Source organism: Rhincodon typus, chromosome 1 (genome assembly GCF_021869965.1).
Source record: "Rhincodon typus isolate 14 chromosome 1, sRhiTyp1.1, whole genome shotgun sequence".
NCBI lineage: Eukaryota > Metazoa > Chordata > Chondrichthyes > Orectolobiformes > Rhincodontidae > Rhincodon > Rhincodon typus.
In genome coordinates this window covers 139275767-139290292 of record NC_063332.1, presented here as the reverse complement: position 1 = coordinate 139290292, position 14526 = coordinate 139275767, and the positions used below count along the sequence as shown (strand labels likewise).

Below are 14526 nucleotides of genomic sequence, written 5' to 3'. Positions count from 1 at the left end.
GAGATCCAGTGTCACCTCCTGTGTTAGTGTAGCCTTTGGCCATCTGAGGAAAAGGGTGTTTGAGAACGATATCAGATCCAACACCAAAATCCTGGTTTACAGAGCTGTGATGGCTCCCACCCTCTTAATTGGTTCAGATGTGTCTGCTGTAGACAGTCCACATTAAGGCACTGGAGCAGTACCACCTGTGCAGCCCACACAAGAGCCTGCAAATCAGCTGGAAAGATGCATCAGTGCCAGTGTCCTAGCCCAAGCCAACATCCCCAGCATCAAGGCACTGGCCACCCTTGATTGGCTACAATGGACTAGGCACATCATCTGTGTGACCAACACAAGATTGTCCAAGCTGGTGCTCTACTCCCAACTGCAAAACGGCAGGCAAGCCCCAGGTGGACAAGAAGTGCTAAGGCTTCACTGGCAAAGTGCAGCATTCCTACAGACACCTGGGAATCACTGGCGCAAGACTGTCCAAAGTGGAAGAGGAGCATTTCAGGAAAGCATTGAGCACCTCCAAGACTTGCCATTTGAGGGGATTAAAAATGGAAGCCAGGCAAAAACAGTGGCTCTGGTTGGCACTGCTGCCTCAGTGCCAGGAACTCTGATTTGATTCCACCCTGGGGGGATGATCTATATAGAGTTTGCATGTTCTTCCTGTGTCTGCATGGGTTTCTATTGGGTGCTGCAGTTTCCTCCCACAGTCCAAAGATGTGCAAGTTAGGTGGATTGGCCATGCTAAATTACCCATAGCGTTCAGGGATGTGTAGGCTAGGTGCATCATCCATCATAGAATCCCTACAGTGTGGAAATAGGCCCTTTGGCCCAACAAGTCCACACTGACCCTTGAGCATCCCACCCAGACCTGTTTGTTTCTCTCTTTTTCCGCCGCTCCCATAACCCACCTAATATACATACCTGTGGACCCCATGGGCAATTTAGCATGGCCAATCCACCTAGCCTGCACATCTTTGGACTATGGGAGGAAATCCATGCAAACACTAGGAGAATGTTCAAACTCCACACAGACAGTCACCTGAGAGTAGAATTGAACCCACAACACTGGTGCTGTGAGGCAGTAGTGCTAACCACTGAGCCACTATGCCACTCATAAATTTAGCCTTGGGAAATGCAGGGTTATATGGATAGGGTAGAGGAATGGGCCCGGGTGGAATGCTGTTTGGTGGGTCGGTGTGGATTTGGGCTGAATGGCCTGTTTCCACACTAGGGATTCTATGATAACAGTGAAAGGATCATACACCCCTGCCCATGACAACTCCATGCCCCAAGTGTAACAGAACCTGTGGAAGCTGCATCAGTCTGTCCAGCCATGTATAGTCTTGCCCTGATTGGAAGAGAGTCAGTCATTCTCACCTGTGAGGGATTGCTGCTGCTGATGATGATAATGCTGGTTTTGGAATTTTATTGGGCACATGCAGGTTATTAGTAGAAAAAATTTTTAAAATAATATTAAAACATTATTAGTAAAATTATTTGTTATGTCTGAAGGTTGATGGAACTCTATAGCTATTTTATCTGGCAAAATATTAAGTGTCACATGTAAAGTAAGATATTACATTATAGAATTTTACAATTCAGAAGGAAGCTGTTCAACTGGTCATGCCTGTGCTGGCTCCCACTCTTCAGCCGTGTGTCAGTAGTCCTCTAACATCATCACTTTCAAATGTACATCCAGCTCTTTTTGAAACCACCTATGGAATCTGCCTCCAACAATGTCCCAGGCAGCACATTCCAAATCTTATTAACTCTGAACAAAAAAAAAGTTTCTTCTCATCTCAACTCCTGGCTGTCTTGCTGACAATCTTGAGTTGTAACTCCTTGTCACTAACGTACTAACTAGTGGAATTGCTCATAATTTTGAATACTTCATTAAGCTCCCCTCTTAATCTTCTGTGCTCCAAGGAGAACAAGCCTAATCTCTCAAACTTTTTCCTTGCCTCTAAAATTCTTCATTTCTGGTATCATTCTAGTAAATTACCTTGGAATTCTCTCCAGGGCTTTAACATCTTTTTAAATAAGGTGCCCAGAACTGAATACATTACTCCAAATATGGTCTGACGAATGGTGTTTTTTTTTTTTTTTTGAGGTGTAGCATCATTTCCTTGCTTTATACTCTCTGCCTCTATTTATAACACTATAACTAGGATTTTATAAGCCTTAACTATTTCAAATTATGTGGTCACCTTCAGGGAATCAGGTATGTTAACACCAAGGTCCATCTGCTCCTGTACTGCCCTCCTAGTTGTACCACTAAACCTGTATTGTCTCTCTGTTTCTTCTTCCAAAAATGCATTACTTCACATTCCTCAGCATTGAATTTTATCTGCCCATTTGGCCAACTTTTCAGTGTCGTACTGAAGTCACTCAACATCATCGTCGCAATTCACTACTCTCCCGAGTTGAGTACTGTCTGCAAATCTAGAGATTTAGCTCTCAACACCCTGCTCCAAATCATTTATACAAATCAGAAAAAGCAAGGATTCTCAACATCGATCCATGGGGAGCACTACTTTCAACTTGTTTCCAATCTGAGAAATGCCTATCAATATCTATCCTTTTAGCTACCTTCTAATCTGTGCTGCTAAGGACCCATCAGTCCCAAACACTTCTAATTTGCAAACCAATCTGCCGTGTGGCACCATTTCAAATGCTTTCTGAAAGTCCACATATACAACATCCACAACACTGTCTTCATCTACTGCCTGTGTCACCTTTGTCAAAGAACTTTTTAAAATTTGTCAGACATAATCTGCCTTTGATTTAAAGCCATATTGACTATGTAGTATTTTAAATTATTTTTCTCAATGTATATTTACCTCATCCTGTGTTATGGCCTCCATCAGTTTTCCCACTACTGAGGGGAAAGATTTAAAAATGACCTGAAGGGTAACTTTTCCTCTGGCAGCTCATTGCATACACACATTGTGTGAAAGTGGTGGAGGTGGGTACAATTACAACACTTAAAAGGCATCTGGATGGGTATATGAATAGGAAGGGTTTAGAGGGATATTGGCCAAATGCAGGCAAATAGGACCAGCTCAGATTGTGACATCGGTATAAACGAGTTGGACTGAGTGGTTGGTTTCCATGCTGTATGACTCTAAGATGTCAAGCTGACAGATCTGTAATTTCTTGGGTTATCCTTCATCCCTTTTCTTAAACAACAGTGTCACATTTGCAATCTTCCAGTCCCCCGGGACTACTACTGTGTTCAGAGAGGCCTGGAAAATTTCTGTTAATGGCCATGCTATTTGCTCCCTTCGACTCTCCACAATTTAGGATGCAAACCCATTTGGGCCTGGTGACTTCTCAACCAGGAATGCTGCCAGCCTTTTAGCACCTCTTCTTTACCTATCACTATACTGTTCAGTTGTTCAACACCCATGTTTTCAACTAGGCCACTGTCACCATCTTTTTGATTTGGTAAAGAAAGAAGTAAAATGTTCATTTCGTCCCTCTGCCTTATCCGTTATCAGTGAGCAGCTTTTGTCACTTGTTCCTTTATAGGTCCCCCTCTATCCTTCGTTAGTGTTGTTGTTGTTATTAATAATGATGATATTAATATGTTTGAAGAACCTTTTTGCTATTTTATTTAGCACACCTTGCCATCCTTTCCTCATGCTCCTCTTAGCCTTCCTTATTGTAGCCTTAGCCTTTTTCTTGCATTTGGGATACTCTTCCTAATTTCAGTTTTCCTCCTTATTTTCTCATCAATATCCTTAGTCATCCAGGATACTCTGGCTTTGGATACCCATGTTCATTTGTCAAGGGTATGTACTTAGCTTGCACCCTATTCATCTCCCTTTTGAAATTCTCCTAGTTTTCAGCCACTGCTTTATCCATCAAAATGTGTCCAATCGATGTGCTCCAGTTCAACTTCTAGACCCCAAAAATCTGCCCAGACTGGAATCTTAATCATTGACGTATTGTATTGTATTGTATTGGTTATCTTCCACATTTTTTAATTTTGTTTTTTGAACTTCATGTTGAGAGTGCTGTTTGCCAAATGCCCCCAGCCCCCGCCAACTCTGATTAATCTCCTCTTAGCCTGTCTCATTTCCAGATCCAGATCCAGCACAACCCCTTCCCTGGTGGCACTGGAAATGTACTGTTCTAGTATCATTCCAAGTAAGTATGTACAGATATGTTCATTATAGGAATTTTTGTTTAACAATACAGATCAAATTTACTCTTACGGTGAAAAAGCAAAGTTCAAGGTTTATTCACCACTGTGTAATGTTCACTTTCCAAATGGTATTGTTTTATTAGGGGGGCTCCAGGGAGGTGGTGACTCACTATGTTGTAAGATTCTTCTGATTTTCCTTTGCTTCTTATCATGCCTTTGCTGCTTTTCTTTTTGTTCCTGTTTGCAAAAAACAATGTCACATTGATAAATTAGTAATTGTTACATTGTATTAAGATGGAAAATACATAAATTGTGTGATTGTGAACACATTCTACATACTAATGGAAAATTAGTTGAACGCAAAAGCTGATGTTTAAGGGGCTGACTCAGTTCTTGCTGGTATAAATTAATGCAGGTATAAATAATGCTTTTGTTTACATACAAAGTAAGCAGTCTAATGCCTGTTTTAGTGCTTTGTCAGTATGTACTTTGGGTGGGGAATTTGGCACACAGGAGGTGTTAAGTTGGTCTTTTACAATGCAAGAATCTCTGAGGGAAAGAGAAGAACAGGTTGTAACAGCTGAAGTCAGGAGCACTATTTTTAAATAGAAAGACAGCAGATTACTTGGTGAGTTTTAATGGTTTTTCTTCTCTAAATTTGAGTCATTTTAACTATAACCAGGAATGTGTAAATGTGGGCTTAACTAGTTAAACTATTTGATCTGGATATAAACAAACATTGAAAAAAGACTTATTTTATGTAATGAATTAAAGGTTCATCCAAGGAATGACCGAGTAGTGTCTCGGAAATGCAGCAGGTGGGAGTTTGTGGATGGGGAATTGTAAAATGTCTATAGCTTATGTCTCTATTTGAAATCACTTAAACTCAGATTAATGTGAGTTGGAAATGCTGGATTACACAAGGGAGTGGGAATAATTTCCAGCTTTATCCAAATAATAGTCAGGCCTTAAGAGAAATCACAGTTTTGGGAAAGGTTATTTATGATTGATTGAGAGCTGGCTAGTGGGTATTTAGGAGAGTTAAGAAGGAAGTCTAGGAGACCCTGGTCCTGTCTAATAGACATGATGTACTTGTGATCTCCAAGAATAAGGAGGAAGACTGCAGCGAGGGCAGCTAAATTGCTGAACAAAGCACCATGGCTCGGAAGGCTGTTTAGGAGGGGAAAAACTTTTATTAGAAAATTGGTAGTTATGGGAGAGCCTTTGGAGAACTCTCTTCACTGAAGCTGGTTCAAAATCCTCCCTTCGTAATAACACTGTTAGGTGCGTCATATGGACCATAGCAGTTCAAGATGGTGTGCTGGTAATAAGGGATGGACAATAACTGCTAGCCAGTGATGCCCACGTCTCAAACAAATAACTGCTTTCACTTTTAGATTTTGATAAAAGTATCATAAAGTCATGTAGTGGAAGCAACTGCATCAATGTAACATAATCCAATAATATTGGATTAAAAAATAGCACTTTTAGCTGATGGAAAGAATATACAGAGAATTATTCTCTGATGGAGGGGACAAAAAAAAGAAGATAATTAAAGTTGCCTCCACTCATGAAAACAGAAGAGAAGAAAAGAAAATCAAGCTATCAAAATATCAAAGGGTAGAAGTATAGAACTAAATACATATGTGGAAATGGTACTGGCATTGGAAGATTTCAGATGAAATTATGACATCATTCTGGAACAATTTGCAAAACTCTGACAGGCTTAATTCCAGAAGATCTCTGAAGTCTGTATTTATAGCTTGAGCAAAAAGATAAGTTGAAACAGTGTGAACGTGATAGAGCTATATAATCAAAATCATTCCAAGAATCATCATAACCGCACAAAGCAAACTTAGGCCAGAGATATTGAAAGAACATTTATGGGTTTATTCAAGGAAAAGGAACAAAAAAACCTTATCCATGAGAAGAGCTTGAAGATAGACAGCAATAGAACATAGAACAGTACAGCACAAGAACAGGCACTTTGGCCTACCTTGACTGTGCCAACCATGATGTCATTCTAAACTAATCCCATTTGCCTGCACATGGTCCAGATCCCTCAATTCTCTGCCAGTTCATGTCTGCCTAAGTACATCTTAAATGTTGCTGTCATATCTGCTTCTACCACCTCCCTTAGCAGTGCGTTCAGGTACTGACCATCCTGTGAAGTCCAAAGAAGAGGTACACATATGCTTTATAGAATAATCTTTATAGATTTGACAGAGTGAGGCAGACAAGACATTTAAAATGCCACATAACATAAATAGAGAAAATATAACAGAATCATTCCCACAAATTCAGTCAATAGAGTACTTAACTGGGGAACCAAGTTTGATTTCTTTTATTGTCATGTGTACCGAAGGACAGTAAAAAGCTATGGTTGCGAGCGGTACAGGCAAATCATAGTAAGTAAGGACATACAGATCACAGGGTAAGAAGAAACTTTGACAGAGTGAGGCATAGAGGTTACACCACATAGGACGTGCGCTAGACAAAATCAACATTATTTGAAGTCAGACAGCCCATTCATCAGTCTAATAATGGCCGAGAAGAAGCTATTCTTGAATGAGCTGGTGCATGTGTTCAAGCTACTGTATCCTCTGCCTAACAAAAGAGATTGTAGGAGAGCATTACTGGGGTGGGATGGCTCTTTGATATTGGCACCCTTTCCGCATAAACAAAACGTGTAAATGGAGCCCATGGATGGGAGATTGGCTTCCATGATGGACTGGGTTGTGCATACAACCTTCTGTAGTTTCTTATGGTCCTAGGCAGAGCAGTTGTTGTACCAGGCTGTTATGCACCCGGACAGTATGCTTTCTGTGGTGCATCTGGTAAAAGTTGGTGCGGGTCCTTATGGACATGCCCAATCTCCTGAGCCGCCTGAGGAAGAAGTGTTGTTGTTGTACCTTCTTGACCATTGCATCTATGTGGGAAGTCCAGGACAGGTTACTGGTTATAGTACTCATAAGAACTTGATGCTCTCAACCTCCGCTCCGTTGGTGATGTAGATGGGGGTGTGTTCTCCTCCTTTCTTTTAGAAGTGAATGATCAGTTCTTTAGTTTTTGCCGACATGAGCAAGAAGTTGTTATCATTGCACCATGTCACCAAGCCCTCTATCTTGTTTCTGTATTCTGACTCATCATTCTTTGATATACGTCCTACCACAGTGCTGTTGTGAGCAAACCAAGTTGGAGGAATAAGGATGCAGACAAATTAGGAAATTGAGAATAAAATACAGTAATAAACATAGAGTATTTCAACGACCCTGGTATTAACTATAGATGTAGGTAATGAGGGCATTGGAATAGAATTCCCATGATGTGCATGGATTTCTTTTCTAACTGAATATCTATAGTGAAGATTGTCTATTGGTCTTGGGTAGAGAATCAGATCAGATAAGGGAAACTAGAGTTGGAGGAGAAAGGTTGATAACCTATGCTCAGCCAGAAGTCTGGTGTAACTGATCTATCTGGTCCTGCATTAAATGTCTCAAGCATCACAGGTACCAGTTTTCAGCTCAATCGCTTCAATCTACGTGACATCGAAAAAAGCTAGATGCACTGAATACTGCAAAGGTCCTGACAATATTCCCACAACAGGACTAAGATGTGTTCCCCAACTTGTTGCACCCGCAGCCAAGCTGTTCCAATACAGCTACAACACTGCCATCTATCCAACCACCTGGAAAACCAGGACAAATCTAACCCTGCCAATTATCTTATCAGTCTCCAAAGTGATGGAAAGTACCAGGAACAGTGCTATCAAGCAGCATTTGTTTAGCAATAACCTGTCTAGTTATGCCCAGTTTAGGTCTGCAGGGCCACTTAGCTCCTGACCTCGTTACAGCCTTCAACCACTGAGCTGAATTTCAGAGTTGAGGTGAGAATTTGACATCAAGGCTACGTTTGACCAAGTGTGGCATTGAGGAGCCCTCGCAAGACTGGATTCAATGGGTCTGGGGAAGGAACATTCTCCACTGGCTGGGTGCATTCTTAGCACAAAGGAAGATGGTTGTAGTTGTTAGAGATCAATCAACTTAGTTCCAGGCCATCTCTACAGGAGTTCTGTGGAGTCATGTCTTAGGCCCAATCATCTTCAGCTGCTTCATCAATGACATTCCTTCTATCATAAGGTCAGAAGTGGGAATGTTCACTGATGGTTGCACAATGTTCGACATCATGATTTCTTGGATATGGAAACAGTTCGTGTTCAAATGCAGATAGACCTGGACAATATTAAGGCCTGGGCTGAAAATTAGCAAGTGACATTCGTGCCCACAAATGCCAGACAGTGACAATTTCCAACAAGAGAGAATCTAACCATCATCTTTCAAGATTATCATTTTTAAATCCCCCACTATTAACATCCTGAGGGTTACCATTTATCAGAAGCTGAACTGGACAAACCATAAATACAGTGGCTATAAGAGCAGGTCAGAAGGAAGAATCCTTCAGTAACTTACAAAAGCCTATCCAACGTGTACATGGCACAAGTCAGGAGTGTGATCGAATGCTCCCTATTTGCCTGGGATGAGTGCAATTCCAGCAACAACAAAAAGCTTGACACCGTACTGCACCCACCCTCACCACCCAGTGTGTACCACATACAAGATGCAATGTAGAAATTCAGCAAGACTCCTCAGACAGCACCTTTACAAATCCACAACCACTTCCATCTATGGTAACATGTACATGGGAACACCACCATCTGCAAATTCTAAAGCCACTCACCTTTCCTACTTGGAAAGGTATCACCATTCCTTCAGTGTTGCCAATTCCGAATTCTGGAGCACCCTCCCGAACAGCATTATGGGTCTACCTACTGCAAATGAACTGCAGCAGTGTAAGAAGGCAGCTTGTCAGCACCTTCTCAAAAGCAACTAGGGATGTGCAATAAATGCTGCACCAGTCGGCATTGCCCAGATCCCATGAAAAAATTTAAAGATTGTAAAGTGTTGGAGACATTCAGCAGGTCTGATGGCATCCATGTGGAAAGAAATATGTCTTAGAATCCCTACAGTGTAGAGGCAGGCCATTTGGCCCATCAAATCCACACTGACCCTACAAAGAGCATCCCCCATAGTCCTTGTAACTCTGCATGCCCCTAGGCTGTAGGAGGAAACCTATACAGACCCAGGGAGAATGTCCAAACTCCACACAGTCACCTGAGGCTAGAATTGAACCTGGGTCCCGCGTGCTGTGAGGCTGCAGTGCCAACCACTGACCCACCATGCTGCTCCTGTTAATTAACGTAGTTAATGTTTCAAGTCCAGTCTGATTCATCTTTGGAACTGAAAATGATGTTGTCGGCAGAGGGGGAGGAGGAACAAGTAGAACAGATTGAGGGCAGCCATAGCAAAAGACAGAAGGAATGATAATAGTGATAAAGGAGAGATTCAGATGTAAAATGGGTGTAACTGAACTTGTGAAAAGGAGAAAATGGGTCTTGCTTTTCTGAGAACAAACTCAACAAGTTACAAACAAACCATGGCCTGGGCATAAGGGAAATAGAGGACAGAGGTCGTAATCCCAGTTATGGAGCTCGATACTGAGTTCTAAAGGTTGCACTGAGCTTGTTGGAACACTATAGCAGGCCTAGGGCAGAAATGTTAACACAAAAGAAAATTGCTTGTTCCCTGTGGGTTCTACCACAAGTTGCTCCAAAAAACCATCTCAGACATTCTACAAATTTGATTTTTGGGATTTGTTTCCAACTGGATTTTCCCAGTCCACTTGCGTATTGATGTCCCCATAGTTATTTAAAAATGCCTTTCTTACATGCCTGATGTATTTTCTGCTCCACATCCTGACTACTGCTTGGAGGTCTGTACGTAACTCCCATCAGGGTCCTTTATTTCCTTTGCAGCTCTTCAACTCTACCCAATTCTACACCAGGTGGTGATCAATTAATGTCTTACACAAGTTCAGTACAACCTCATTGCTCCTCTTTTTTGTGCCTCTTTCAATAAAGACTGGGATACTGTACACTGTTAACTGCTTTCTCTAGCTGTGCTGTAAGTAACTTGTTTCCATACACCCTGGTATATGGATCTCTATGCTTCTGCACACACCTTAGGATAATTCCCTTTATTTTATACAGTATCTCTTGGCTCACTCAACCAATTTTTCTGGCAGTCAATTTTGTATCCTTGTTGTTACTGCCCTGTGTGCACATCACATCAACAACATTACCCTCATCAATTATCTCCATTACCTGTGCAAAAAGAGTTAGTTGAACACCATTTTCCCTTAACAAATCTATGCTGGCACTTAATTAACCCACGTTTTTCTATATGACTAATAATTCTACCCTAAATAATTGTTTCAAGGAGTTTCCCTACTATTGAAGTTAAACTGTAATTGTTGGGCATATCCTCACAATTTTTTTCGCAACAATAGTGTTACATTTGCAATTCTCCAGTTTTCTGGGATTCCTAGGCCAAAGGAATGTTAAAAGATTATTGACAGTGCATCTTCACTTTCCACTTACTTCCTTCAACATCCTTGGATGCATCTCACCTGGTTCTAGTACCTTTTATCAAACTTAAAAGTCAGCAACTGTCAAATAATCCTGCTTATCAATTTCAAACCTTTCTACTGTCTTGTTTCTGTTTCTGTCTCTGTCACCACGGTCTGAGCAGCATCTTTATAGAATCCCTACAGTGTGGAAGCAGGCCATATAGGCCCAACAGGTCCACACCATCCCTCCAAAGAGCATCCCATCCAGACCCATTTCCCCCAACCCTGCATTTCCCATGTCTAACACACTTAACTTAAACATCCTTGGGCACTATGGGCAATTTAGCATGGCCAATCCACCTACCCTCCACACCTTTTGGACTGTAGGAGGAAACTGGAGCACCCGGAGGAAACCCACACAGACACTGGGAGAATGTGCAAACTCCACACAGTCGCCTGAGGCTGGAATCGAACCAGGGTCCCTGGAACTGTGAGGCAGCAATGGTAACCACTGAGCCACCATGCCTTCAATAATAAAGACAGTTGCAAAGTCTTCATTTTATAAGAGCTAAATATTTTTAAAGGAAAATAAAGTAGAAAAATTTGAAGTTTAGATTCTACTGTGTTGCAGAGAATGAATAAACTTGTTTGTTTATTTTATGACCCAAAGAAAAAGAGAAACTGTTTAGTTTAGTTATTGGTTACACAAGGTCATGTAATTTTTGGAGAAGCTGGTATCTTTGGGGTAAAAAAGGAATGCCTAGATCAGCTTTTGTAGGTAAATTGTTGCACAGGACTGAAAGAAGGATAGCTGCACTCAGACCTCCAAAAAACCTGCAAGCCAAGTCAGGTCGTCTTATCTCTCTTTTATGAGTGGAAAAGAAGCAACACTCAAAATTCTGAAAAGAAGAACTTCTAACTGAAAGGAAAAAGCTAGGTCCAACTCGCCACCGAATTAAAGGTTTCCATGGTTGACAACAACATGATATCCTTGACAAAAATCAAAATCGTGAGAAAGTCATTTCAGTCGATCCTTATGGTTCGGACTATTGATCTACAGAATTTGTTCCCTTTTGCCTGTATTTCCTGGTCATGATATTTCTGCAGAATTGTCTATATTGTCTGTCTTGCCCATCCTATTTGGGAATGGGTGTAGTGAATGATGTGATTTAAGAGGTATAATTTAATTTTGCTTATTTAGTAATTAATAATCTGTTTTGTCTCTTGATTAAAGGGCAAGTTTATTGTTTATTTATAAAACCTGGTAAGAATTTTATCTTTGACAGTGGTTGAAGTCAGGCAAATTAACCAGCACGGTTGGGTCACGTAGAGTTGAGGGGTGTTGACCCCTGCAGGGTCATTTTAGGTCAGGTTGGAAGAAGTGGGGTTTGTGTCAGGTCCAGTATGGTTGTGAAGAGGTGCCAGTTCTAGTTGGGTCAGACTAGACAAGTGGGTGAATTGAGTCCATTTAGGTTTGGGTGGTGGTGGATGTATGTATGTGCATATGTGTATGCGTGCGTATAATATTCTAACATTAAAGGCACAAGTTTGATCTTGACTGCTTAAAATTGTTTGTGGAAAATCAGCTCTTACTGAAGATCATAATGTCTCAATTCACTTGTGTGAAACATTCTTGAGCAATAAATAATCATATACATTTAAAGAACAAAACAAAGTGTTTAAGCAAGCTAAAAATATTTTTTCTGCTCTAACTTTAATAACCAGGGGACATCAATTTAAGGTAAAAGGCAGAAGATCTAGAGGGATTTTAAGGATGAATTTGTTTCTTCTGAAGTTCACTGCCTGAAAATATGGCAGAAACAGAAACCATCCCTTCGAGCATGGGACTAGCATAGATAGGTGCTTGTTGAACAGGTGTGGACATGATGGGCTGAAGGGTCTCTTACCAAGACAAACTGTAAGGCTGTAACATACCTAATTTTATTTCACCATTGAACTATTTCTCCTTACTACACACATCTCAAACCAGTGTTTGCAACTTCCCCAAAATGTCAACTATTTCAGATGAAAACTGAAAAGACTGACTTAATAAATTGATTCGGAAACCGAAGCAAGTGAACAATGGTAAGTGGAACTTTTTAAATGATTGCTTATAAAATGTCGATTTTGTTTTACTTCTGAAATTGACCTTTAGCCATCGACATAAACGTCCTGACATCCAACCAGCAATACCTGTAATGACTAACACAACAACTGAGACAGGAACAAATATCCTAAAGCTTCCTGGTGGATCCACTTGAACTCAAGTGCTGCAGAAACTAAGTGTATGCCACTCAGTGCATGGCACCGCTAGCAGCAACAGCCCCGCCGCTTCAGCTTCTATCAGAGGGACAGGCCTCTGCCCGGAACCTATCCTGGCATCTCCCTCCATTGCAAGCCTTAAATCTACTTCTTTGGGGCAAACCCAGTTAAATTCGTCATCGGTTTGCCTTTAGGAATCGAAGGATGCGATTGAGAGATGGATGGAGAATCTCTTCCCTCCAATCATACCCTGATGATTTTAAAAAAAAAAAAAAAAAAAAAAAAAAATTCCGGTCTCCAGCTTCCCTGCATCTTACCCCTCTTGTGACCAGTAACATACTGGCTCACTCTGCCTTCTCCACCACTCCTCACTTCTCTTTCCATAGAGAGATCGACTGCTCCTTCCCGAGTATCTACTCCCTAGGTTCCTCATTGAACTGTAGCTGGTGTTCGTGGGGTACAAGCAAATCCTCTCCAGGTGGAACCACTCTCGGAGGTCCAGCACTCACCTGTCTAGTGCTGTTAGAATTTTATAGTTTTCTATCAGATCCTCCCGCATTCTTCTGAACTCCAGTGAATAAAGTTCTAATTGATTCAGCCTTTCCTCTTACATCAGTCCTGCTCGTCATCCAGGAATCAGTCTGGTAAACTTTTGCTGCCCTCTCTCTACAGCAAGAATATCCTTCTCAGACAAGGAGACCAAAACTACACACAATATTCCAGGCGCGGTCTCTTATAAGGCCCCATATAAGTGTAGAAAGACATCCCTGTCCCTTACTTGAAACCTCACTACGAAAGCCAACATACCATTTGCCTTCTTTACTACCTACTGCACTTGCACACTTACCTTCAGCAACCGAAGTACAAGGACATCCAGGTCTTCTTCTTGTTGTATATTTCCCTCATTCGGTAGCCATTCATATAATAAGCTGCCTTCCTGTTCTTATTACCAAAGTGGATAAAACCTCCCATTTATCCATATTAATCTGTTATGCATTTGCCTACTCACTCAGCTTGACCAAATCACACAAACATTCTTGCATTCTCCTCACAGCTCACCCACCAACCCGGCTTTGTGTCGTCTGGAAATATTATCTGAATCTGGAGTACGAAGGAAATGCCAAATTATTGTAGACCAGTTTGCCTTACTTCAGTGGTGGGCAAATTGGTAGAATCAATCCTGAGAGATGACTCAAAGACATGGACTAGCAAGGGTGGTCAGCATCCCTTTTTTAAGGGAAGGTTATGTCTAACAAATTCGGTTGAATTCTTTGAGGAAGTGACGGTGAGGATCAATGAGGGTAGTCCAATGAATGCTGTCTACATGGATTTTCGTAAAGCATTTGACAAGGTCCCACGTGGCAGACTAGCAAAGAAGTAAAAGCCCATGGGTTACAGGATAATGAGTTGAAATTGTTCCAAAGTTGGCTTAGTAACAGGAAACAAAGTGTAATGGTGGACTGGTGGACGGCTGCCCTTGCAAGTGGAAAGCTATTTTAAGTGAGGTTCTGCAGGGCTCCGTGTTTATCTGTCCTGTGTGAATGGGGCTGAAAATAAAGGTTAAATAACAAAGTAATCTAATTAATGTCTGTGTTTAAGCAAGTTACTACATGGTTAATAAATTGCTAAGTCTTTTTTTTAAACTACAAAACTGGTAT

At 41.2% G+C, this 14526-nt stretch overlaps 1 protein-coding gene across 1 annotated transcript in view; it reads right to left on the bottom strand.

The window, feature by feature from the left end:
* Window positions 1–4213: 4213 nt before the first annotated feature.
* LOC109911274 (microtubule-associated protein 9-like) overlaps window positions 4214–14526 on the bottom strand; it is a 179344-nt gene continuing 169031 nt past the window's right edge. Inside the window, exon 7 of the mRNA XM_048600419.1 lies at window positions 4214–4378. Coding sequence (XP_048456376.1) covers window positions 4256–4378 — 123 coding nt within the window. The 3' untranslated portion in view covers window positions 4214–4255. The remainder of the gene's footprint in view (window positions 4379–14526) is intronic.